Source organism: Mytilus galloprovincialis, chromosome 6, assembly GCF_965363235.1.
Source record: "Mytilus galloprovincialis chromosome 6, xbMytGall1.hap1.1, whole genome shotgun sequence".
NCBI lineage: Eukaryota > Metazoa > Mollusca > Bivalvia > Mytilida > Mytilidae > Mytilus > Mytilus galloprovincialis.
In genome coordinates, this window is record NC_134843.1 from 95,025,474 (window position 1) to 95,050,600 (window position 25,127).

Genomic DNA, 25,127 nt, shown 5'->3' on the forward strand with positions numbered 1-25,127 from the left:
AATATATCCCTATATTCCTATCATTTGAGAATATTCATCGATGAAAGACATGAAAATTATTTCAAAGATATCATTTGTTTTTGCATGTAGCGTGTTTCCGGTTAAGAGATGTAAACATCGAAAAAGATTGTACTTTTTATCAGCTTGTATTAGACTATACTTTGTCATATTGTGGCTTTAAGACTCATATCCTGTAAAAATATCTAAAGGTAATGGAAATACATATTTACAGACATCGCAAATTTTAGATTTCGTAAAAATATCAAGTAATTTGTGTTACAGACCATTCATCATGTCATGCACCAGTTATTAATCATCTTTATTCAGATGGAAAACTGGAAAACTTAAAGAAGAAGAAGAAGATGAGACTTAGAAAATTATGGAAGAGTCTGATTATTGATTAAAAAAAGTGTATGAAGAGGAAGACATATCTTTTAAACACATATTAAAGTGTTAAAGATCCTTTACTCATGTTTTGTAATGTAGCTAACGGACAGTGATGCACCCACACACATCTGCACATGTTGGACTAGTTTTACACACTTATTTTTTTCATTTTAAATTTAAGTATTATATATATAGGCACTGGCTATGGTTAAGTAAAGGTGTTTCTTCCCCTCCTTAGTACAGGTAGAACATATAAAGCCAGTTTTAATCAACTGAGCTAGGGAATCAATTCTTTGGCTCAGTGGGTTAACTGTCATGCAGGCTACCAGGGTTCAAATCCTGTTGGTGACGATATAAATTTGTATAGTAGATACATGATCTCTGGTTACATTTGGCGCCCACAATGGTTATCTGGAGTATAGCCAGGGTTTGTGTATATATAAAGATATGATGATTCTTGTGGTGGGGGAATAGTGTAGCGGTGTTGCTTCCCCTCCTTAGTACAGGTAGAACATATAAAGCCAGTCTTAATCAACTGAGCTAGGGAATCGATTCTATGGCTCAGTGGATTAACTGTCACGCAGGTGACCGCGGTTCAAATCCTGGTGGTGACGATATAAATTTGTATAGTAGATACATGCTCTCTGGTTACAGTTACATGGAAATGTAACAACAATGAAAAAATAATGTTACATAGGACAAATGTAGGAGACTAATTGCTGAAATGCCAGGTTGGTCAAGGAACCAATTAATAACGAATGTAACAATAATTTTTGTGTCTACAGTTACATTGTGTTATTGTTACATTAATGCACTGCAATGTACAATAGCCATTGGGAATAGTCATCTAGTAACATGAGTAATACATGTATTAAAATAAAACTTGAAAAAAAAATATTTTAGAAAAGGGAGAAAGTTTGGTACCATTAAAAAATTACAAACTCAGCATTTGATCCATCAATCTCTAACTTTGCTGACACTTTTTTTTCTTTTTCAGTTACATATATTCATTAAAATCTTTACATTTGTTAGTTTAAAACATTAATTACCGGTCATGGCTGATACTTTTCTGTCTTTTTCTTGTTCACAAAGTTATACAAACAGATCCCTTGTTTGTTGGATATACTTATGATGTTACCTAATTGGTCCTTTTTTGGTGGAAGAAGACGTCAAGTCTTCTGAAGACCTATGGGACCGACTTTAAACTCATTGAGCCTCTGTATGCCGCATTCGTTTCTGTGTATTACAATTTCATAACAACTTAACATTCCTGACACCGATTTTTACACATGATTAAGCATCTGAATCATTCAATTTGTAAATTAGGATTGAAAAACAATCGCTATCGTAAATATGATCTTTTTATTTATGTAAATTAATAGAATTCATCTCATCCACATGAAATCCATGAACGTTATTTGTTTACTTGTAACCGGATGTTTTTACTGTAGATATTTGTAGTACTCATGCGTGAATTTGGTATCGGGACAACTCGCCCTATTTACAAGTTCGTCCTTGAAGTTATGAATTTGCAATCTTGCAGACAAGAAGATTTTGTTTTTAATAAATAAAAAGGATCTATTTCTTATTAAATTGTTGTCTTTATTCATTGTTTTCCTTGTCATGTGAATTAGATGCCTTTCTACTTCAAATGGTTTGAATCTATTTATAAAATTATTCAAGACTCAGTTGACAAGAGCAGTACGTTACTGTTGGGAGAATTTGATTAAACTCTAAATGCTCATAGAATAAGAAATAAAATTTGAAACTGAATGTACCTCCTTCTGAATAATTTATTGCAATATAAATATAAATCCCTTTTGACAAGAGAAATCTGACTTTTGTCAGAAATATTTTTTTCATGTGTTTGTTTACAAATATGTGAAGAAGCCTGTAGAACCATGACCTAAACATAAATAGTCTCTGAAAGCGTAAACTTTATGCAATACTATTTTATCAATCATGATTATTTTCATAAATTTAAATTTGATTATTTAAAGAAATAAAATTATAACAATTACGATTTTAGATAAGAGATTCTACTCAGACATGCTGTGATCTATTTATAGCCAAATTAGTTTACCTGTGTCAGAGACATATAATACAATGTATTATATGTCTCTGCCTGTGTGAAAATGTAAATAATTTGTTTACTAAACAAGTAAAGACAAACTATGGATAGAAGATAACAATTTACATAAATATTTCAGGACATTTGATTGATTTTAATAAATATAGGATTTAAAAACTGCAAGTGGAAACAAATTTAATCATTAGCTACATAATCAGCTGATAATTTTTCTCGCAAACATCGTGGTGATGTAACTGATAAAAATCACTCCATCAATCCTCCAGCCCTTTCACACATTAAGCAATAGATCTACTTATTATTGTAGAATATTCATTGAATATACATTCATCATCTAATTGAATATATCGGGTAATCGGATATTTTTAGCTGAAATTTTGGGTATACGATTGTCCGGAGTCTACTGTACTACCATAAACATGATAAAGATAGTAAATAGTATTTTTTTTCACTAATTTATTGACATAATACTGGTTGTAACATATTTTATTTTTGTATTCAGGTTGGGACACCCCCCCCCCCCCCCCCCAATTATGAGTGGTGTCCTTTAAATAAGGGACTGTTCCTAAAACAAGGGGTCATTTTACTGTTGAAAAAAAGAAAGAACATTTTTAAGATTTTTATTAAACTCAAAAGTGGGAAAATTCTTATATTTGGAACAACTTTTCTAAATGAGGGGTCAAGTTAATAAAGAAGATATAAGTTTAGAAACAACAGAAAATTCTTTTGACATATTTTGACCATTTAATACTTAATAGATGCATAGTTCTTGGGGGAAAGTTTCATCAAATGATATGAATAAAAATGTGCTCATTTTTTACAGTGGGTTGTAATGTTCTTCCAATCAGGTTACCCCTCATTTGGAGTGTTGTTCCCAACCTGTTAAAGGTCCATCTTTGTGCGCATAATTCAAAATTGGAAATTTCAACAAGCATCTATTATTCTTACGCAAGAAAATAAACACTGATCTGCTAGCTTCATCTCTTCTACCGATTTAATAACTAGAATCATGCAAACAGACTTAAGAAAAAGGCATGTAAGTTCATCATACAAATATGACACTTTTTCTAGACAATCCAGATCGTGCAAAATACTTCGCTTAAAATTGTAACCTTAAAACTGTTGTTGTGCACTAAAAACCCCTATGGGAACTTTCAAAAGTTGGCGGGTATGTAACAAGCCTTACTATTTTTATGCTCCATTTATGGGCATTATGTTTTCTGGTCTGTCTGTTCGTCCTGCTTCTGGTTATAAAGTTTATGGTTGAGGTAGTTTTTGATGAAGTTGAAATCCAATCAACTTGAAACTTAGTGCACATGTGTTCCTTATGATATGATCTTCTTAATTTTACTGCCAATTTAAAGATTTTACCTAATTTTCACAGTCTACTGAACATAGAAAATGATTGTACGGATGGGAAATCCATGTACTTATGACCTTTTCTTGTTTGAAGAAAAAAAAAATACATCATAACGATAATGGATCAAAGCAGCCTTGGTAAGTGGGGCTGCTTTTGTGGTACTTCATGTTACCTTTTATTCACCTTCTTCCACCTCAGAGCTATCAGCTCTTTGATTACATTCTGCTGCTGGGGGCCCAGGGGCCGTGAATAGAGTCACAGGGTCAGTGTTGATTTTAGTCTTTTTTTCATATTTACTTGTATATAGATATAGGAAGATGTGGTATGAGTGCCAATGAGACTTCTCTCCGTCCAAGTCACATTTAAACCATAGGTCTGTTTTGATCATGACTATTTTAGCCAATAGTTATCACATATGAAATTTGTGAAAATATGGGGATCATTATCAATGTTATTAATATGGATTAATATTCATAATATTATGACAGCCAGTGTCTTATATTTATTAAAACCAATTATTTCTTGTAGATGGATTTGTTTCATGACAAATCAGCCAGTGAATCAGATGGTGACACAACAGATTCAGAAGAAAGTGTTTATTCAGGACTAGAAGAAGAACCAGACACATCAGATGATGAGGTATAGATATCTACCTTTATATACATTGAATGTCATATCTCTTCTACATCTTTACAGTATCGAGGAACTATTTCCTCTACGTGTTCAGAGTATTGAAGAATTGAATGTCATATCTCTTAGTCTTCCATGTGTTTACAGTTTAGAGTATTGAAGAATTGATTGTCATATCTCTTCTACATGTTTACAGTATCGAGGAATTATCTCTTCTACGTGTTTAGGGTATTAAAGAATTGAAATTCATATCTCTTTAATTTGTTAAAAGTATCAAAGAATTGAATGTTTCAGACTCTAAAGGATATAGTTTTATCAACATGAATCATTGACAAAAGGACATTTTAAATGAGCCAGGCATTGTACACCTCTATATTGGGCTAGAGAGGACAATGCATCAGTTAAGGTTCTAGGTCATAAAAAGTTTAGGCATGCATTTTCATTAATGTCAAATAACAGTTTAAGATATTTGTCAAACGTATACAGAACATGCATAATATTGTTAAATTCTTACTCAAAACAACAACAAAACCATATATCAAATATTATTGACCTGTCGTGTATTGTGATTGAGGAAAAACTTCAAACAGATATTGAAAATGAAGTTACCATCAGTATGGTCTGACCACAATAATTGGCTTACAAGCTCTCATTAAAAAAATACCTACACACGCAAACAAATTATGTTCAGGTATGCAGGTTATAAATAAATGCCATCAAAAAATAATACAGGTTCATAAAGAGTGAAAAACACAACAAAAATCAATGTTTCACAAACATGACAAATATGTTTTTCTCAATTTTATTTACAATGGTTGAAATGTAAAATTGCTGATATAGATTTGTAACTTAATAAATAATTTTTCAATAGGAAGTAAAGAATGATGACAAATCAGACAGTGAGAATGGGGATAATAGTGAAAGTGACGATGACGAAAGCGACAAAGAAAATGTTATTGACAATGATACAGAAGACAAAGATGTGAACCAAGAAGATACAAACACTGTTAACGTGGCAGCTAAAAATAAATATAATGATAAAAATAATACACGAACAACATCTCAAACAGTGGAAGACGAATACTATCATGATTCTTCTGATGAAGAGGTAGGTGTTTTGATTGGTGGAAAGTATTTTAAGTATTAATGTTATCATCTTATTTGATTGGTTAAATGATTTCTTGTACATCATTAGGATATAAATAATTGTTTGTTTAATGGAAAGTATTCTTATTTCTACTTATTTATCAATATTTACAATAGCAAAACACAATAGGTGATCATGCAGTTGAATATTCTCATAGATAAATGAAGATGTTGTTTATACCCAAAGGAGACAGCAACCCTGCTACTCAGTGATCCAAGACATATTGAAGAAAACATGTAGTCTTCACAATACAGGTGTCGTCTACACTATATGTCAACATGTAAATTGTACAATAAAGTTGATAATAATTTAAACCAAAAAAATGTGTGCTTTGTTGATTAACAAATAAGTTAGAGTTTAGAAAAAAAAACTTACTTTTGGTGTATATTTCAGGATATTCGTAACACAGTGGGTAACATCCCAATGGAATGGTATAGGGACTATCCACATATAGGTTATGATGTAGAGGGAAGAAAGTTAATCAAACCTAAGAAAGGAGATGAATTGGATGAGTTTCTACAGAGAATGGATAATCCAGATTATTGGTTTGTATTAACATGTTAATTAAAAGTAGATTCATGTGTATGGTTTTTTTTTCATTCAATGTAGAAGAGATCTAGAGAGATTGGAATGTACCTATTTCTGTAAAATTTATATCTTTTCTTCAGTAGGAATTTAAAAGCTGAAGGTGACAAATATTGATGTTTATCTTTATAAAAAAAGAAAAAAAGTTATATCAAGCTTTTTCTATATTTCTCTAAAGGAATAGAGAAAAAAATAGATCAACACTGGGCCTGCATTTAATGTGAACAGCGAGGTTGACAACCATTAAGGGGAGATAACTTAATATGAACCCTCAAATTAGTTCTGTAGGGAATTACATGTATATGATGTTTAGTTTTGATAACAAATGCCATGCATTGAAATGTTTTCAGCAGATGTTAACTTTTGCTTAAAGTTATAGTTATAGTAAACTTGTACACATCAAATATTTAGAATATGTTGATAAAACTAATATATAATCCAATATAATTTTAACCCTAGGAGAACAGTGACAAACAAAATGACGGGACAAAATGTATTACTGACCAAGGAAGATGTCAGTCTGATAGAAGGTCTCATGTTACAGAGGACACCTGGAGGAGCAAAGGAAACATATGAGGTATAAATGTTAAGAGAAAGAAGGCCACCTGATTTCAGAGTTTGTGATGTATTTAAATTATTAAATTGTTTAAAAACAAGGGGGAAAACACAAACTTATAAGCAAAAGATTGAAAATGAAAACAAAATCCTAAACTTACATACAAATAGATTGATTGTATCTAGTTTGAATGGATGTAATCATTTATTTCTAAACATTTTTTTTCTCTCATTGGTCAATACGTTTACCTTGTTTGATTGACAACTGAAATACACTTTTTCTTTTTTAGCCATGGATTGACTTCTTTACACATGAGACAATGATACATCCTGTTACCAACAGACCAGCTGACAAAAGAAGTTTTATTCCATCGAAGTGGGAAAAATTAAAGGTAACTATAAACTTGCAGTAAACAATAGGTGAGTCATGTATGATCATCATGTTAGATCTTCAAGATTCATGTGGAATTTTCAACATTTTATATTTGTGTGATTCTAGTTTCAAGAGTTTCCTTCCAATCTTTCAAAACCTTAGATTATGAAACAACTCTTACTTTGAATTAAAGTATTATTGAAAGCATTTAATAGATGTTTCCCAGTTATATCATACCTGCATACCATGTATGTCATACATACAGTCAGGGGTACAACTTGTACAAGTGTATTTTATTTACTTGAAGAAGTAAAAAAAAATATACACATATAAGTAAATAAATAATGGTTGAATAATCTCCCCTTAATTTTCTAAAAAAATTACTTGTATAAGTAAATTTTTCTTACAATCCCACAAAAATCCTCAAGTTTGAGATGTAAAATCATGCCTTTCATGATTTTTCCCAGGTTTGCTCAAATTTTTTCATTAAAGTTCAATGTTTCATCTCATTAATTCATCAAAGAAACTGATTGAGCAAAGATCTTGTATATTTGCGCAAGGCAATCAAAAATTGCTCCTTTGGGGCTTGTAAATGAGCAGTGTTATAAAGATAAGACAAATGGGATTTTCTTTGTCCATGAAATTACACTTAAATGATTAGTAAAGACATCTGTAAAGGGTACACAATTTAAAATTCTATTAGAGCAAAGAAATCTTAAGAATTCAAGAAAAGAAGAAAGGATGATTTTTTTACTTATACAAGTAAAAAATTCTGAATGCCTAAGGGACATAACTAAGCCAATTTTTTTTTTACCTATACAAGTAAATAAAATTCACTTGTATAAGTATCCTACAAATTTACTTATATTTGTATATTTTTTTTTACTTCTTCAAGTAAATAAAATACACTTGTACAAGTAGTACCCCTGACTGACATATATATTTTAGCAGTAATCACTTTCATTATTCATGTTTTTCTGATTACTGTGGATTCATTACTATTCTAGGGGTACAAATCAAGGAACTATCCATTTTCTATGCAGACTTTGGCAAATTACAACAAATCAAATATCCATGAAATGCTTATTTTCCTCATTTCACAAAAATGGTATCCATGAAAATGAATGATATTAGAATCCACAGAAGATAATGTCAATCAGATTTAGATTAATATCTTGACATATTTTTATAGTTCGTTCTTATGTTGTACTGTTATACCACTGTCCCAGGTTAGGAGGAGGGTTTGGATCCTGCTAACATGTTTAACCCCGCCACATTATTTATGTATGTGCCTGTCCCAAGTCAGGAGCCTGTAATTCAGTGGTTGTCGTTTGTTTATGTGTTACATATTTATTTTTGTTCATTTTTTTACATAAAAAAGGCCGTTAGTTTTCTGGTTTGAATTGGTCTTATCGGGGCCTATTATAGCTGATTGCAGTATGGGCTCATTGTTGAAGGCCGTACAGTGACCTATAGTTGTTAATGTCTGTGTCATTTTGGTCTTTTGTGGATAGTTGTCTCATTGGCAATCATACCACATCTTCTTTTTTTATATTGCCATGATAAAAATTAATGAATGTACAACTATATATCATATAGTGACTCTATTTTTAGCTACTGTATTACAAGGAAGGCAGAACATGGATAACAGTGGTTTATTGTAATGTTCAGGATGCCATGCTAATACATTTGTACCTTCAATTAAAATAATGGTTAGACTTAATAAGATGTATGTATATTTGTAGGTTGGTCAGATGGTACATGCTATAAAGATGGGATGGATGAAAAGAAGCACAGAGAAAAAAGAGAAAGAAGACGATGAGCCCAAATACCATATGTTGTGGAAAGATGATGAGGAGGTATACGTAGGAGTTATCTCCTCTTTAGTTCTTACTTCATCATTTATTGAGGCAGTTTTCAAAAAAGTATTAAAAAGAAAATAGAAAATTTCCAAACGTTTTGGGCTCACCTTGGGAAGAATGTTAAAGTGAGGCATGGGTGTTAAATATTTTGATATCACAGCTTATTATTTAAGATTGCTTTTTCAAGAAGTTTTTTGTATCCTAATTTTTTACACATTTTCATGATTTATGTTTTAAACATAGTAAAAGCCGGGAAGAAGTATTTATGATGGGCCATTGATATGTGTTAGGCAAACCATCATATCAATGTTTATGTAATTCCCATATAATTGATTGATCATTGGGGGAGGGAAGAATTGATGTTACCTCAGACATGATGAATTTGTCATGTTTGGATTAATTACACTTTTGTTAAAGATTCATAAATTTTAATTAGCATATTTACATTATATTTTTAGAATGAGGCCACAAGGAGATATCGAGCGAATATTCCAGCACCTAAAGCTACACTTCCAGGTCATGTGGAATCTTATAATCCACCTCCAGAATACTTATTTACCAAGGAGGAGGTCAGTATAATCATCTTAAGTGTCAATTTAAGACTAGAGAATGGTAACAAATCATTACAACAAAAAACTAAAGATAGAGAATGGTAACAAATCATTACAACAAAAAACTAAAGATAGAGAATGGTAACAAATCATTACAACAAAAAACTAAAGATAGAGAATGGTAACAAATCATTACAACATAAAACTAAAGATTGAGAATAATAACTTAACAAAACATAACACAGAAAACTAAAGATTGAGAATAGTAATAAAACATAACACAGAAAACTAAAGATTGAGAATGGTAACAAAAAATAATACAGAAAACTTAAAGATTGAGAATAGTAATAAAACATAATACAGAAAACTAAAGATTGAGAATAGTAATAAAACATAATACAGAAAACTAAAGATTGAGAATGGTAACAAAAAATAATACAGAAAACTAAAGATTGAGAATAGTAATAAAACATAATACAGAAAACTAAAGATTGAGAATAGTAATAAAACATAATACAGAAAACTAAAGATTGAGAATAGTAATAAAACATAATACAGAAAACTAAAGATTGAGAATAGTAATAAAACATAATACAGAAAACTAAAGATTGAGAATAGTAATAAAACATAATACAGAAAACTAAAGATTGAGAATAGTAATAAAACATAATACAGAAAACTAAAGATTGAGAATAGTAATATAACATAGGAAAAATGCACCTATATTTAAGTTGTAGACTTCTTTGAAAGGGAATGATATGATATTTGCTTATGCTTCAGTATTCATGTTAACTTTATCAATTGAATGCAGTGACACAGATTCAGACTCAGTATTGGTCTTGTTTAGTGTAATTTTAATGATTGATTTTTTGTTGAAAATATTTCTGTCCAGTTTTTTCCCCCACCTTATGTAACACAATGTGTTACATAACAATATTTTACAAGGTGCAGACATTTATCGTAGACTTTAATTGCATTGTGCATTGTCAACTGCCCCCAACCTAGTACATGTATTATTTAATAGCTAGACTACTCAATGAACTGTTGAGATTTATGACTATTGTTGAAAGCTGATGGATGACCCCTCTGAACTATATAAGATCCAGTTTAGGACTCGAACAGATAGATTGGTACAGAGAGATTCCTACAGATAGATTCCGACAGGAGATTCCGCCAAGGTCTCCCCCTCGTGGGTAGGCTGGAATTAATGCACTTAATATTTCCGAATATACCCCAACAGGACAGAACAGTTATACTACTATACAATCATGTGTCCGTTTGACAATTTATTGAACATTCGAACAATTCAACTTGAAAGACACTTTGTGAACATTCGAACATTTGAACTTTAGACACACTCTTGACTTTGTAATTATATAATAAAATTATTTGATCCTATTACTGACTTCTTTACACTTATAAGTAATAATAATATTTTAAAGATAAGTTTGTCCAAAACTATGTATTTACTACCAGAGACTGCACATGTTTTAGTATGTCCCCGCCGTAGCTGAGGGGGCATTAAGTTTCACCCTTGTCTGTCTGTTTGTATGTCTGTCCCAAAATTGGTTTCTGTTCTCTAACTTTATTTGGCCTCAAACAAATGTTATGAAACTTATTTCTTTAATAGGAAGAACAATGGCTATCACAAGAACCAGAAGAAAGAAGAATGAATTTTATTCCAAAGAAATATGACAGCTTAAGATTAGTACCAGCATACTCAAGTTTTGTTAAGGAAAGATTTGAAAGATGTTTAGATTTATATTTATGTCCAAGACAACAGCAAACAAGGGTAAGCAATATATTTAGCCTAAACATAAATATCGAATAATTCAAAGGAGTAATCTGTTGATTAATGTTTTATGTCAATAGCAATAAATCTGTTATTGATTTCAATATCACAAAATATTTCCTTTTTTTAAAACCAACTAAATTATTTTGTTTATCAGTGAAATAATTTTTAAATGTGAAACCTTCTTTTTAAACTGTTATTTTCAAAAGAAATATAAGTTTCATTGGGGTTGGAATTTTTTCTGTACTGTACTGTACAATTTAAACAAACAAATTTGGTAATTGCTTTCTCAAAACTCATTGAAATCTCTGACAACCATACCTTAGGAATATTCTCTTACTTTAAAATATTATTAACCTAAAAGTTCTACAAAGTATGAGGAATCATAACTGTTAAGTAACACATCATATAAGCATATGTCATTGATCATATTTGCAAATGCAAAAAATAATTATTTAGTAAACACTCTTTTATTGTTTTGATGATACAACAGTGAAAGGCATGAATAATTTTTATTTACAGATGAACATTAATCCAGAAGATTTAATACCCAAGCTGCCAAAACCTAAAGATCTACAACCATTTCCTACACAGCAAGCTATTGTAAGTCATCAAGAGTTCTCTCCCTTGGAATCTATAACACTCTTCTATCAATGATGGCTAGGTTCAGTGATCAATATACATAAAATCGGTATTAATGAATCAATATTAGCCTAGCCAGCTGTCCAATCTAATTGAATTGATTTGAAAAATATTATATTTGAATTACTGATTCTAGAGGGGGGTCTCATCCCGATTTCCCGGTTTTAATATCAGAAAATCCCGAAATCCCGGACATATTTTGTTAAAAATCCCAATCCCGATAAACAAGAAATCACCATTTATTTATTAAAGAGGTCCCCCACTATTTTAGGTAACGAATAGACACATCTGACACATCTTTTAAAGGAGGCCGTCCTGGTAAACTTTGAAAATTAAACCCTCTGAGTAATGTTGTTCTTAATTATTTGCTTTCCTGAATTTGTGCATTTTAAACAATATATTCAGTACGTACATTTTAAACACGTCAAGTTGGGGTATTTGTTTTCTTCAAAATTGTAGAATGTCATAAATATTTTTATATGATATTTGATTATAGAGAAGACTGTGTCTGTGAAATTATCTGTGTAGTAAGGCCAAGAAAAAATACAGGTGTTTCAGGTAACATCCCCTAAAAAATTAGGATAGGTAGGAAAGCAAAATTATTTTTTTTTCAAACGTTTTTGACTGGTTCATATGGAAGAAAAATTCTGACTTTATAAGTGCTTGTCCACATAACATCGAAAAAGCTTTAGTTGTAGAGTTAGATTATAGGTACTTAAAATTGGGGTAGATATATTTAAGGGTACCGGAAACACATGTGTTTTCTTTTAGGTCTTATATAATCTTACTCTTATTGAAAATATCCAAATCAAGTCTAACTTTTGGGAAGGGTTGTAAAGAGGCGTTATGTTCACGGACAAATGCGAAATAAAATTCAAATTTCACGATGAACGAAAAATAAAAAAAAAATTGTTTGCATGTTGCCGTTTTTACCAATTTCACAGTGAAGCACGAACTGTTTTCACGGAAGGTTGAAATTAAAAATGGCAAAACACGTTGCACGAAAATAACCTTTACCACCCTCTTTGGGTATACTGATCCTCTAAATCAGAGCGACACTAATACCAAGGAGATTAGACTTTTATCATGAATTTTGGTTGGCATTTCATTCGTGTACAGTGGATATTAAATATGGCACTGGCTACGGTTATTTAAAAAAAAAAAACGAGCAGAAAATAACAATAAGATCTGATCTAGATACGATTCTGATTGAAGTATTATGAAAATGGCACTTTTATCTGTCCAAGGTACAGTTTTTTGTCAATCCCGTTATATTTCAACAGAAAAATCCCGATTTCCCATGGCTAAAAACGTGGGTTTCCCGTATCCCGATGTTTTTCTATCCCGAATTCCCGATCTTTAAAAAAGGCAATCCCAATTTCCCGTTGCTAAAATCGGTCAATCCCGGCGTCCCGAAAATGGTCTCGCCCCCCTCATTCTATGTCTTCATTTAAATTTAAAAACTTACCTTTTTGCCGAAGCAGAAAATCATATTTAGTTTATCCTTTCAAAATATGATTCTGTTCTCTGACTTTAGTTAGCCAAATGATATGAAAAATCTACACAATGCTGATAACTATCAGACACTTTTAGATTTAGAATTTGGGTGGTGTCACTTGCACGGTTCTTGAGTTATGGCCTTTTATAAATGGAAAAATTACTTAATTTGCTGTTTTTACAATCTTAACTTTTGTTTGTCTCAAGTAGATGTTTTAACACTTATATATATATATATAAATACACAACACTTATTACCACCAAATATCAAGTCTAAAATTGGTTGATATCATGTTTGGCATTTTTGGATTATTTCCCTTTGAAAATTATTTAGAAGCATTGGAATTTATTATTAGCCTGAAAAGTTGCAATAGATTATTCACATTGACTTTGAATTTTGAAAGTTGAAAGTTAAAAGTTACTTGTGCTTCAGGTATGTTGACCTTAATCAAAATAGCAGTCAAATATAAATATTTAAAATATTTAATGTGTTTTTATGACATTTTTTTTATTTATAAGTAAACCACATGGTCAGTTATGGTCTGGATAACTGAAGATAATGTTACTGACAGTAGATACTAAGACCCAGTTCTAATAGTATTATTTGACCACATCTATTCAAATTTATATTTTTTTTCAGATTTATAAAGGCCATACAGATATTGTTAGATGTATATCTGCTGACCCAACAGGACAATGGTTAGCCTCAGGTAAGATAAACATTATTACGGGAAATTCTGAACAGTTGCAATGTTGTTATACTGCCAAATTTGTGACATGATAGGTTTTTCAAAAATAAAAAGTTCCATTTTAAATTTTGAAAACATAATGTGTATGCATTTTTGTTGTACGTTCATTTGTTCAACAATCACAGTTATTAATGCACACAAAATTTTTTAATTTGCAGTCTCATATTTTACTTCATTATCAATGTACTCTGAAAAGTTAGGATGGATAAGCTTTTTACCTGGGATCCACATGAAAATAAGGAAATGTCAAAGGAGAAGTAATCCAACAAATGGAAGGCATCTAGCTTTATCGCTCCGCGGGTAAATTATCATGTTGTGATTGGTTTAAAGACGTCACATGGTGACCCCCTATGAGACCGTAGGGGGTTAGTAAATTTCATAGGGGTTCATGACGTGTTAATGGTGACGTCATCTATCGATGTTGTTGTGTTTCATTGTTTATATTTCAACATAACGCAGCAGAAAAAGTCCAGCGTGCGATAAATTCGTTATACGGTTAACTACTGACCCTCTATGGATCCGTAGGGGGTCAGTAGCGAACCATTTAACTTATAATAGACATATATAGGTTAAGGATTTGCAATAATGACTGCTCACATTAACTTCTTAGTAAATTTGACGTACAAAAATTTATAAAATACAGTGAAACTAAACATTTGTATATGAAATATCCATTAGTATATAGTTACAATTTCAATATATTAAACTGAAAATCTACATCTTAATCATACAACATACTGGGTTAAAAGTTGTTTAAGCAATGCAGGTACCAACTAAGTTAGATTATAGCTTTCAAGTTAAGAACAAGTGCTATGAAGGTTCTATTGTATTAAGACTACCTTAGTGATCACTATTAACTTGTTTTGAATATTTTTCAGGCTGTGATGATGAAACAGTGAAGTTTTGGGAGGTGTTAACAGGGAGATGTATGAAAACATTAAAGGTGTCAGGTACCCCTAGATGTATTGCCTGGAACCCTAACCCTGCCATCTGTCTTTGTCTTGTAGCTGTGTAAGTTTGTATTCAGTAATATTAACAGGGAGATGTATGAAAACATTAAAGGTGTCCGGTACCCCTAGATGTATTGCCTGGAACCCTAACCCTGCCATCTGTCTTTGTCTTGTAGCTGTGTAAGTTTGTATTCAGTAACATGTTATCAACATCATTTCTTATGATAAAAGAATGCATATGTTGTCATAATTTAGCATTACAGTATGAACACACAAAGATGTTAGATATGTAGGTGTGAAAATTTTCTATTTTTAAAACAAATTCAACAGGTACATTATATACTAATGATCCACCTTACAGAACACATATTTAAATTGTTTCCTTTACATGATATTATTAAAACAAAATGTTGCATTAGACAGGACTGGGGCCATTACATTGCAATGTAATGCATTACATTACAATTACTTTGTGATTCTTCCATTACAATTACAATTACAATTACATTTTTTCTCACATGTAATGCATTACATTACAATTACTTTGCCTGTGTAATGCATTACATTACACATTACTTTTTCAATATAAAAACAAAAAGCATTTCAAAAACAAAGGTATATGTACATATGTATACAGTGTTAGCTACATAGACTTCAAATACTGGTTAATTAATATGTGCACTTTATCATCATAAGTGGTTTAAATGTGATGCCATTAAGAGAACAGCGATCAGTTCTGTACACCTTTCTGGCAATACTTAAAAGCCTTTCTACAGGAGCTTATGTGTGGGAAATGGCTAAATACTTGATAGCTGTATTAGCCAAAGAAGAAAGACACACTGAATTTGACTTCCATTATTTCAGTGCATTGATTGAAATTTCTTCACATGGCTCAGACAAGTAGATGTCAACATCATGTACTGCACCGTACCTGTGTCTATACCCTTTGATTGAGTAGTAGGAGGCATGAAACTGAAAAAGTCACTTTCAAGTTTCTTAGGTGGTGGTAAAAAAAAATAAATTATCATATAATTTTGTTTCTAACATTGATCACTTAATCATTAAGACATCATTAAGGATTTCAAAGGGATATAATAAATGTGTCATTAAAGGATTATCTTGTGAAATGCCTAAGGGTTCTGTGAGGACAAACATAAGTTAAGAAGATTTGATTGCAATAAAAACATTGTGATATTAAATTAGGTGAAATAACAACACAGACAGGACCCAAACCACAGTTTGGTTTAAAAATGTTGTTTGATATATTCAATATTTCATTGAAATACATGTAAGGTGTGTATAAAATTATGAAATTTTCAGCTTCATTTTTTTTTCATTGATCTATATAGTTTTGTTTGATAATTTTTTTTATGAGATTTTTCATAGACCACCAAACACCAAAATATTCCCATATCATATTAAACAAATACCAGAAACCAAGATCAAAGACTTGATATTTTTTACCATTTTATATTTCTTACCTTAATGTGTGTTTTAAAGATTGATGTAATTTATTTAATACAGTAATTAACTGTGACAAAAATTTTATTCCATACTTTCTTTTGTTTTTGTTTATATTTTATTTTTATTATACAATATTCTTCAATTTTATCTATTTTACCAATTTGTAATGAAAAGTAATGTACTGTAATGGAGGCATTACATCAATTTTTATCTTAAGTAATCATTACATTACATGTAATTGTAATGCAGAAAATGTGCATTACAAATTACTTTGCATTACATCCAAAAAATGTAATATTACAATGCATTACAATTACACATTACCATTACCCCAGGCCTGGCATTAGAATGACTCCCTGTAATAATGAGATGCCAGTCCAGTGCATTTAAACATAGGATCAACTCTATGCTTTTGTATTTTGTACTTACTGGCTTGATTTCAGAAAAATATATTTTATAATTACAGGGATCAAAGTTTACTGGTATTAAACCCTGGACTTGGAGACAAAGTTCTTATCAGTAATACAGATAGTATGATACAGAATAAAGAAACTTCAGAACCAGCAGGTATTATCCCAGAGCAACTTAAGTTATTTATAAGTCATGAAGAAATAAAGCTACTGCAATGGTCATATTTACACAGTAATAAGACTTAACAGTATTCTATCAGGCTTGTGGCAATATGAAATCTAAGATGCCATACTAAAAAATACATTTTTAAGCAGGTTTTCTGAAGAAAAAATCAGGTAATTCAATTAGATGAAGTAGTGTGGCCTGACAGGCAATATAGATAAAGAAGGTCAATGTACAAAGGAAACTATATCACATGAAATTTTTAATATGTCAATAATTACACCACTAATTCTTTCCACTATATCAGAGTTTAAACATTTCAGTAAGTATCCTATCAAGATATTATGGAGCTACTCAGTGTTATATATGTTGTGCCGAGAATATTTCTTTCACATACTTGTTACAGGTAAATCCCCACCATTGAATTGGACAGTTTGTGAAGATGATCAATATGATGAGGGCTACAGATTTATTTTGTCACATCCTAAGGTAAGGGTTATGGTGGAATCTGGATTCTGAACAATGGATACCGTAAATTCATTAAATTTGGGATGTTTTAGTTAATATAAAAGTTGTCATGGGATAGGTTTCCAAAAACAATAAAAACCTCATCTTATATTAAATAGCGTTATTTGTATTGAGCATTTCCTGAAATCACAATAATTAATCGTGAATACTTGTTCCTAGTCTAACTTTTACAATTTTAATTACAGGCAAAAGTTTCTGAGTTAACTGTAATCAGATTTAAATATTTTGTTGATGCACCTGAACATTGAGAACTAAAACATATCATTTAAATTTATTTTCCCGTAATCATTTGTCACTGCTGGGAAAAAAAACTGATAGACTCCCCTTTTCTTCCTGTTTACATAAGTTTCTAAAAAATAATCATGTTTCACTAAAGTAGTTAACATAGACATAAACTTGGAAACAAACACAGCTTTGAACAGTAAGAAATCTTACTGGCATTTAGGTCAGAAAAGTATTCTCTAGTAAAATATCAAAGAGAGTGCATATTCAGAATATGGTCCTTAAATATATTAGATATTGGACTTCTTCTGTAATTACAGAACAATATATAATAAATGAACTGAAATATAAAAGTCACTTATATTAATGAATACTGGAGATACAAAATCACTTGAACAGCCTGTACATTACCGTAGAAAGGCTTGTATAGTCCACGGTTTTATTCTCCAAAATTGGACCTTCCAGACAGGGTGCGGACTATAGAGTACAATAAGCATGAAATAAGAGAAAAATTTCGATTTCACGGGCGAGGTGGTTTGTTTACATTCCGCCATCTTTTGTTTTACTTTCAATGTCTTATTATAGTGATATCTGTTATGTATGGAATTTGACTCTCACCGCTGAATTTCTTCTTTTACGCTTGCTTTTTAAACTTCCTGTTTAAACATACTGAAGTTTTTAAATTGTTTTTTAAGTGAATTAAACTTATTTTAACAATCATGAAGCATTCTAGAATCATTTACAAGCAGTTTCAGCGTCTGTTTGATGATGGAAAACAGGTTTTTCCAAGAAAATACCGCAAACGACTGCACACGATTATAAATTACCAGTTTCATTAGACCTGTTCTGACAGTTGCTAAAAGTTTTTTTACCTGAAATTTCGTGGGGTGAAGGGGATGCGGACTATGTACCAGTGCGAACTATACAAGCCTTTCTACAGTAGTTTCATATTGTGAATTTGTTATATGACAAAAATGTATTTTCAGGAAATAACCCATGTATCATGGCATGGTAAGGGAGATTACTTTGCCAGTGTGATGCCTAAAGGGGATTCTAAGGCAGTGCTGATTCATCAACTCTCAAAACAAAGGTCACAGGTAATTTATTTAGTCATTTAAATTCTTAAGAGAGAGGAAAATTATTGTCATTGTGCATTAAATGAAGAAATGTGAAAGTTCATTAACTTCATTGCAGTATGTTTTCTAATGGAAAAATCTTTATCTGATAAACCCTGAAAGCCAGAAAAGAAAGTCTGATTTAGATTTTTTTGGGGAAAAAACTCAGATAGAAAAAGTAGTCCACTGTTATACAACATATTGCTGAAATAAATTGTCAAAGTCAGTCTAGGGGATTTTGAATTGGGAAGTGAAATTATATATTTTCAAAGGAAATGAGTGTTCCTTCAATTGATTGTGTTATACTTTATGTTGAATGACTAGATTTTAAAGGGGATACACAAACAATCCACAATTCTTGTTGTTGGACTTATGGTATCAACCATTTACTTTCTAAAATACAATCCTTTGTAAACTGTTAGTTTTCATACAGCATGTAAAGCAGTATTGATGTTACATTCTTCAGTAAGGTTTTCATACAGCATGTAAAGCCAGTATTGATGTTACATTCTTCAGTAAGGTTTTCATACAGCATGTAAAGCCAGTATTGATGTTACATTCTTCAGTAAGGTTTTCATACAGCATGTAAAGCAGTTTTGATGTTACATTCTTCAGTAAGGTTTTCATACAGCATGTAAAGCAGTATTGATGTTACATTCTTCAGTAAGGTTTTCATACAGCATGTAAAGCAGTATTGATGTTACATTCTTCAGTAAGGTTTTCATACAGCATGTAAAGCCAGTATTGATGTTACATTCTTTTCTTTACAGAATCCATTTTCTAAGCCTAAAGGATTGGTACAGTGTGTATATTTTCATCCAATCAGACCATTCTTATTTGTAGCTGTAAGTATCAGCTATTTTTCTGTGATTATAAAAAAATTTTGAGCCTACATTATATTTTGGATTGGTTATAAACTTATCACTCAGCTGTAAGCCTGTCAAATATCAATTTCAACAGTAACCATTTTAAAAAAAGCTGTTGATAAAATATTAATTGAACCATCCAGTTTTAACAAATTATTAATCAGGGCTATTCCAGAAAAAATGAAAGACATTTTATTTCAGTACCCACCACCTAGACAATTGTAATTGAGAATCTAAGTGCATTATACTTTGAGAAGTGATATCCATCAACATGTATTATTAATAGCACTCAGGTCTTTTCCTTGATAAGTATATTATAAGTTATACATGTAATAATATTTTCAGACTCAAAGATATATTCGAGTGTACAACTTATTGAAACAAGAATTAACGAAGAAGCTGATGACCAGTTGTAGATGGGTTTCTAGTATGTCTATACACTCTGGGGGTAAGTCATTCTGTATTTATACCTTCCTTAACTAGCGGATTGTTTTTATAATCAATATAAAAAAGAAGATGTGGTATGATTGCCAATGAGTCAACTCTCCACAGGAGACCAAAATGACACAGAAATTAACAATTATAGGTCACCGTATGGCCTTCAACAATGAGCAGTGCCCATACCGCATAATGTCTTGTTTCGTTTATCATGTTCGTCATTGGTTAAAGTTTCTTGCCATCCTCTGATATTGTTTAGAGCTTGTTACATCAGGAAAGACAGCAGCAATGCATCTCAATGAAGAAGAAAAACATTTTTGCAATCGTTGTAAAAGAATCATGTCTGAACTTGAGACCAATGCATTCATAATTGAGAAAAAAAACATGCTTTTCTTGATTTATCGTCTGTCACTCTCAAGTTCAAAATGTGTAAGCCAAAGATGTATAACTGTCTAATATTGTGCCAATTTAATAAATTAAATAAATATCCATGAACAGCGGTGAAAAAATTACAAAAAAAGGAAATGTAAAGTTTTTACTTTTGGTGTTTTACTGTACCTTCATGTAAGACTTACTACATGTATTATCTGAGGTTACTTGATTTGCCATCAAGTTACAGTAAAACCACAGACAGCAACCCTCATGATAATATATATTATGATATTTTCAGGTGACAATCTTGTGATAGGAAGTTATGATTGTAAACTGACCTGGTTTGACTTAGATCTGTCAACCAAACCTTACCAGACTCTCAGGTAAGTTACAGGTGAAGATATGATTGTAAACTGACCCGGTTTGACTTAGATCTGTCAACCAAACCTTACCAGACTCTCAGGTAAGTTACAGGTGACAATCTTGGGATAGGAAGTTATGATTGTAAACTGACCTGGTTTGACTTAGATCTGTCAACCAAACCTTACCAGACTCTCAGGTAAGTTACAGGTGAAGTTATGATTGTAAACTGACCTGGTTTGACTTAGATCTGTCAACCAAACCTTACCAGACTCTCAGGTAAGTTACAGGTGACAATCTTGTGATAGGAAGTTATGATTGTAAATTGACCTGGTTTGACTTAGATCTGTCAACCAAACCCTACCAGACTCTCAGGTAAGTTACAGGTGACAATCTTGTGATAGGAAGTTATGATTGTAAACTGACCTGGTTTGACTTAGATCTGTCAACCAAACCTTACCAGACTCTCAGGTAATTTACAGGTGACAATCTTGTGATAGGAAGTTATGATTGTAAACTGACCTGGTTTGACTTAGATCTGTCAACCAAACCCTACCAGACTCTCAGGTAAGTTACAGGTGACAATCTTGTGATAGGAAGTTATGATTATAAATTGACCTGGTTTGACTTAGATCTGTCAACCAAACCTTACCAGACACTCAGGTAAGTTACAGGTGAAGTTATGATTGTAAACTGACCTGGTTTGACTTAGATCTGTCAACCAAACCGTACCAAACTCTCAGGTAAGTTACAGGTGACAATCTTGTGATAGGAAGTTATGATTGTAAACTGACCTGGTTTGACTTAGATCTGTCAACCAAACCTTACCAGACTCTCAGGTAAGTAACAGGTGATGTTAAGTTCATAATCCATTAAAATGTTGAAGCAATCTCATTGCAACAAATATCTTAGATAGGAAACATTCAGAACACAAGGAAGTTCATTTTGCTATTCTTAACCATTTAAAAGATAGTCAGGTAGATTTTACTCCTTTTATTACAACTTATATATCACACTATCATAACTGAAATAAATGTATATGTTCTGCTTAGAAAGAAATGAATTATCTATTAAGAAAAATTGTGTATTTTAAATATGCCTTGATATTTTTGAGTTACTATGTGAACAAATTTTAGATCTATTATACATTCAATACAGTTCCCTACACTTGGAATGCTTAGGTATTTCTTTTCATTTACAAACAGAAAATGTACATACATAAAAAATAACAAGATGTTTGAGACAAAATATGAACAAAAAATATAATTTCGGAATCCTTGACCTCTATTACAATTGTAAAGATGAATTTCACACCTGGAGTTGATTTGTATAAATCAAAGCCTTTAAAACAAATCCCAAACAAGAGTTTGTCATAAATATATTGTTCATACATTTGTCTGTTTGAAGTCTGTACATAAGCTAAATCTTACAAGGTTTATAGATATTAACCAATGACATAATCTTTTGTCATACAAGTAATACAAACATTTGTTATTTAGGCATCATAAGAAGGCAATAAGACATAGATATTAACCAATGATATTATCTTTTGTCTTACAAGTAAGGGACGACATCAAAAGTTCAATGTAGGATAAAAAACTTAATTCACATAGTTTTTTCAGACCCCACCACCCCCTCTTAACTTAATTTGGGAAAAAATGATTTACCAATAAGGATATATGTAAAAATCGATTTTAGATATACAAAACTTGCAGAATTTTAACCCCCCCCCCCCCACCCCCAAACTATTTTATTTAAGTTTTTTATCCTACATTGATCTTTTGATGTCGTCCCTAATAGAAACATTTGTTATTTAGGCATCATAAGAAGGCAATAAGACATAGATACTAACCAATGATATTATCTTTTGTCATACAAGTAATTGAATAATTTGTTATTTAGGCATCATAAGAAGGCAATAAGACAAGTGAGCTTCCACAAGAGGTACCCCTTATTTGCCTCAGCATCAGATGATGGAACAGTTATTGTCTGTCATGGAATGGTATATAAGTAAGTATATAATAATTAAGTTGTAAAGCTATCTAAAAGACCAACAAACATTACTCAAAGAAGAAAAACAAGAAGGTTTTTTAGTGTACATTATTGTTTAGGGGCCAGCTGAAGCCTGCCTCAAGGTTTGGGATTTTCTTGTTGTGTTCAAGACTCATTGGTGGCATTGGGCTGTTATCTGCTCTTTGGTGGGGTTGTTGAGACTATTTTGAGATATTTTCGTACTAATTGTTATGAATAATGGCCTCTGTGAGTTTCTGTTTTCCAAAAGTCACTAAAACGTCATATTTACATCATCAAAAGACTGTCAGTAATTGTATATCATTATGTTATGTACATAATTCCAAAAATTGTAGTTAATCTTTAATTAAGGTGGTTAAACTAGGTTTTTAATCGAACAGCAGTTGTCATATGTTAGCTGATAATATAATCCTTTTCAAATTATATTATTGGTTTATATTGACAGCTTGAAAAAAAAATGTATTTCATTAAATCCTGCATTCATCACAAGACAAAATGTTTTATTGCAAAAAATTATGTATTTTAACACGGTTTATAATCCTTGTACCTTTGATAACTTTTCACATCACTGGGTTGATGCCACTAGTAGCAGCACTTCTGTTGTGATATGAATATCAATTATGTGGTCATTTAAAAAAATTTCCTGTTTACAAAACTTAAAATTTTTCAAAAAACAAAGGATTTTCTTATCCCATGCAAAGATTACCTTTGCCGTATTTAGCACAACTTTTTGGAATTTTGGATCCTCATTGCTTTTCAACTTTGTTCTTGTTTGGCTTTATAAACTATTTTGATATCAGCATCACTGAGGTGCCTTATGTAGACGAAAAGCGCGGCTGGCGTACTAAATTATAATCCTGGTACCTTTTTGCTTCATGATGTATTGTGCTTATTTGTGTTTTTGTGGATGTCTCATTGATGTATACCCCACATCTCAGTTAAAACACCCCACTTATGACAGGTTAGTTTAACTACAATCATAATTTCATTGTTCTCTCATAGAACACTTTGGTGTCCTTCAGCAGTTGGCAGCCCCAAAATAGCCAATAGTGATAAAGATAAAGGCAACAGTAGTATACTGGTGTTCAAAAGTCATAAATTGATTGAGAGAAAAACAAATCCAGGATACAAATTAAAACCATGGGAAACACATCAATTATAAGAGGAAACAAAGGAACAACAGGAACACAGAACTGCAACAAAAACAAACAAACGTCAACATACATAGAAATGAAGTATTTGATAACAACTGCCATGTGACAGAAAACATCTAAAATACAAAAACATCAATCAATAATTTTAAATCTGCAAGGAAGTACAGAAAAAGTTATCTACAAGAGCAGTTTACAAAAGAGTTGATTCTTAAATATTGTTTCTTTTTTTATTTCAGTGATTTACTACAGAATCCTTTGATAGTACCAGTGAAAGTTTTACATGGACATAAAATAACAAAAGATCTCGGTGTAATAGACTGTGAGTTTCATCCAACACAACCTTGGGTGTTCTCCAGTGGAGCAGATGGAACTATTAGATTGTTTACATAATAAAAATAACATGAACATATTAATGATCTTTGTTTGCTGCAAACTTATCAGCTAGAGATGTTTATGGAATGAAAGAAAAGCCTCCCTCTGCCTGCTAGCAGCTACACTATATGCTGCATTAGTAGATGTCTGCTAAAATCATCTCAACCCCCTGGTATATCTTTTCTGGCATTCACTACTTGTTGCTGAGGTACATGATGCATCAGTAGAGATCTGCACGAAATACCTCCACCCTTATGTGTCCTTTTTTTACTTTCCTGCACTTTGTTATTGTGAATTTTCCCCAAAGGATTAGGGACAATAAGGCCCTTATTTGGCCCAAAAATAACTGCAAATTTAAAAGTTATCATGCATATTCTTAAATTACTAAAAACTTGACTAAGGCATAAGGTATTTAGAGAAACAAAACAAATTTGACATTGAACAAGTTACCATGGCAACAAAC

The 25,127-nt window shown here is 31.5% G+C and overlaps 1 protein-coding gene across 4 annotated transcripts; it reads left to right on the forward strand.

Annotated features, from left to right (window-relative positions):
- Positions 1 to 79: 79 nt before the first annotated feature.
- On the forward strand, positions 80 to 24,701 carry LOC143080786 (ribosome biogenesis protein bop1-like). 4 transcript variants are annotated; one of them, XM_076256816.1, is made up of 20 exons: positions 80 to 209; positions 4,365 to 4,475; positions 5,338 to 5,574; positions 6,007 to 6,158; positions 6,658 to 6,775; positions 7,044 to 7,145; positions 8,872 to 8,985; positions 9,447 to 9,557; positions 11,170 to 11,331; positions 11,854 to 11,934; positions 14,111 to 14,180; positions 15,098 to 15,230; positions 17,100 to 17,200; positions 17,613 to 17,695; positions 18,943 to 19,053; positions 19,842 to 19,916; positions 20,283 to 20,385; positions 21,590 to 21,674; positions 23,010 to 23,117; positions 24,529 to 24,701. In XM_076256816.1, exons 2-20 carry the CDS (start codon positions 4,365 to 4,367, stop codon positions 24,680 to 24,682), a joined length of 2,211 nt encoding a protein of 736 aa, XP_076112931.1. In that variant the 5' UTR covers positions 80 to 209; the 3' UTR covers positions 24,683 to 24,701. The 4 variants fall into 4 exon arrangements, with proteins under 4 accessions (XP_076112931.1, XP_076112930.1, XP_076112933.1 ...); XM_076256815.1 differs by lacking the exon at positions 80 to 209 and adding an exon at positions 776 to 814; XM_076256818.1 differs by lacking the exons at positions 80 to 209; positions 21,590 to 21,674; positions 23,010 to 23,117; positions 24,529 to 24,701 and adding exons at positions 776 to 814; positions 21,398 to 21,583.
- Positions 24,702 to 25,127: the final 426 nt, after the last annotated feature.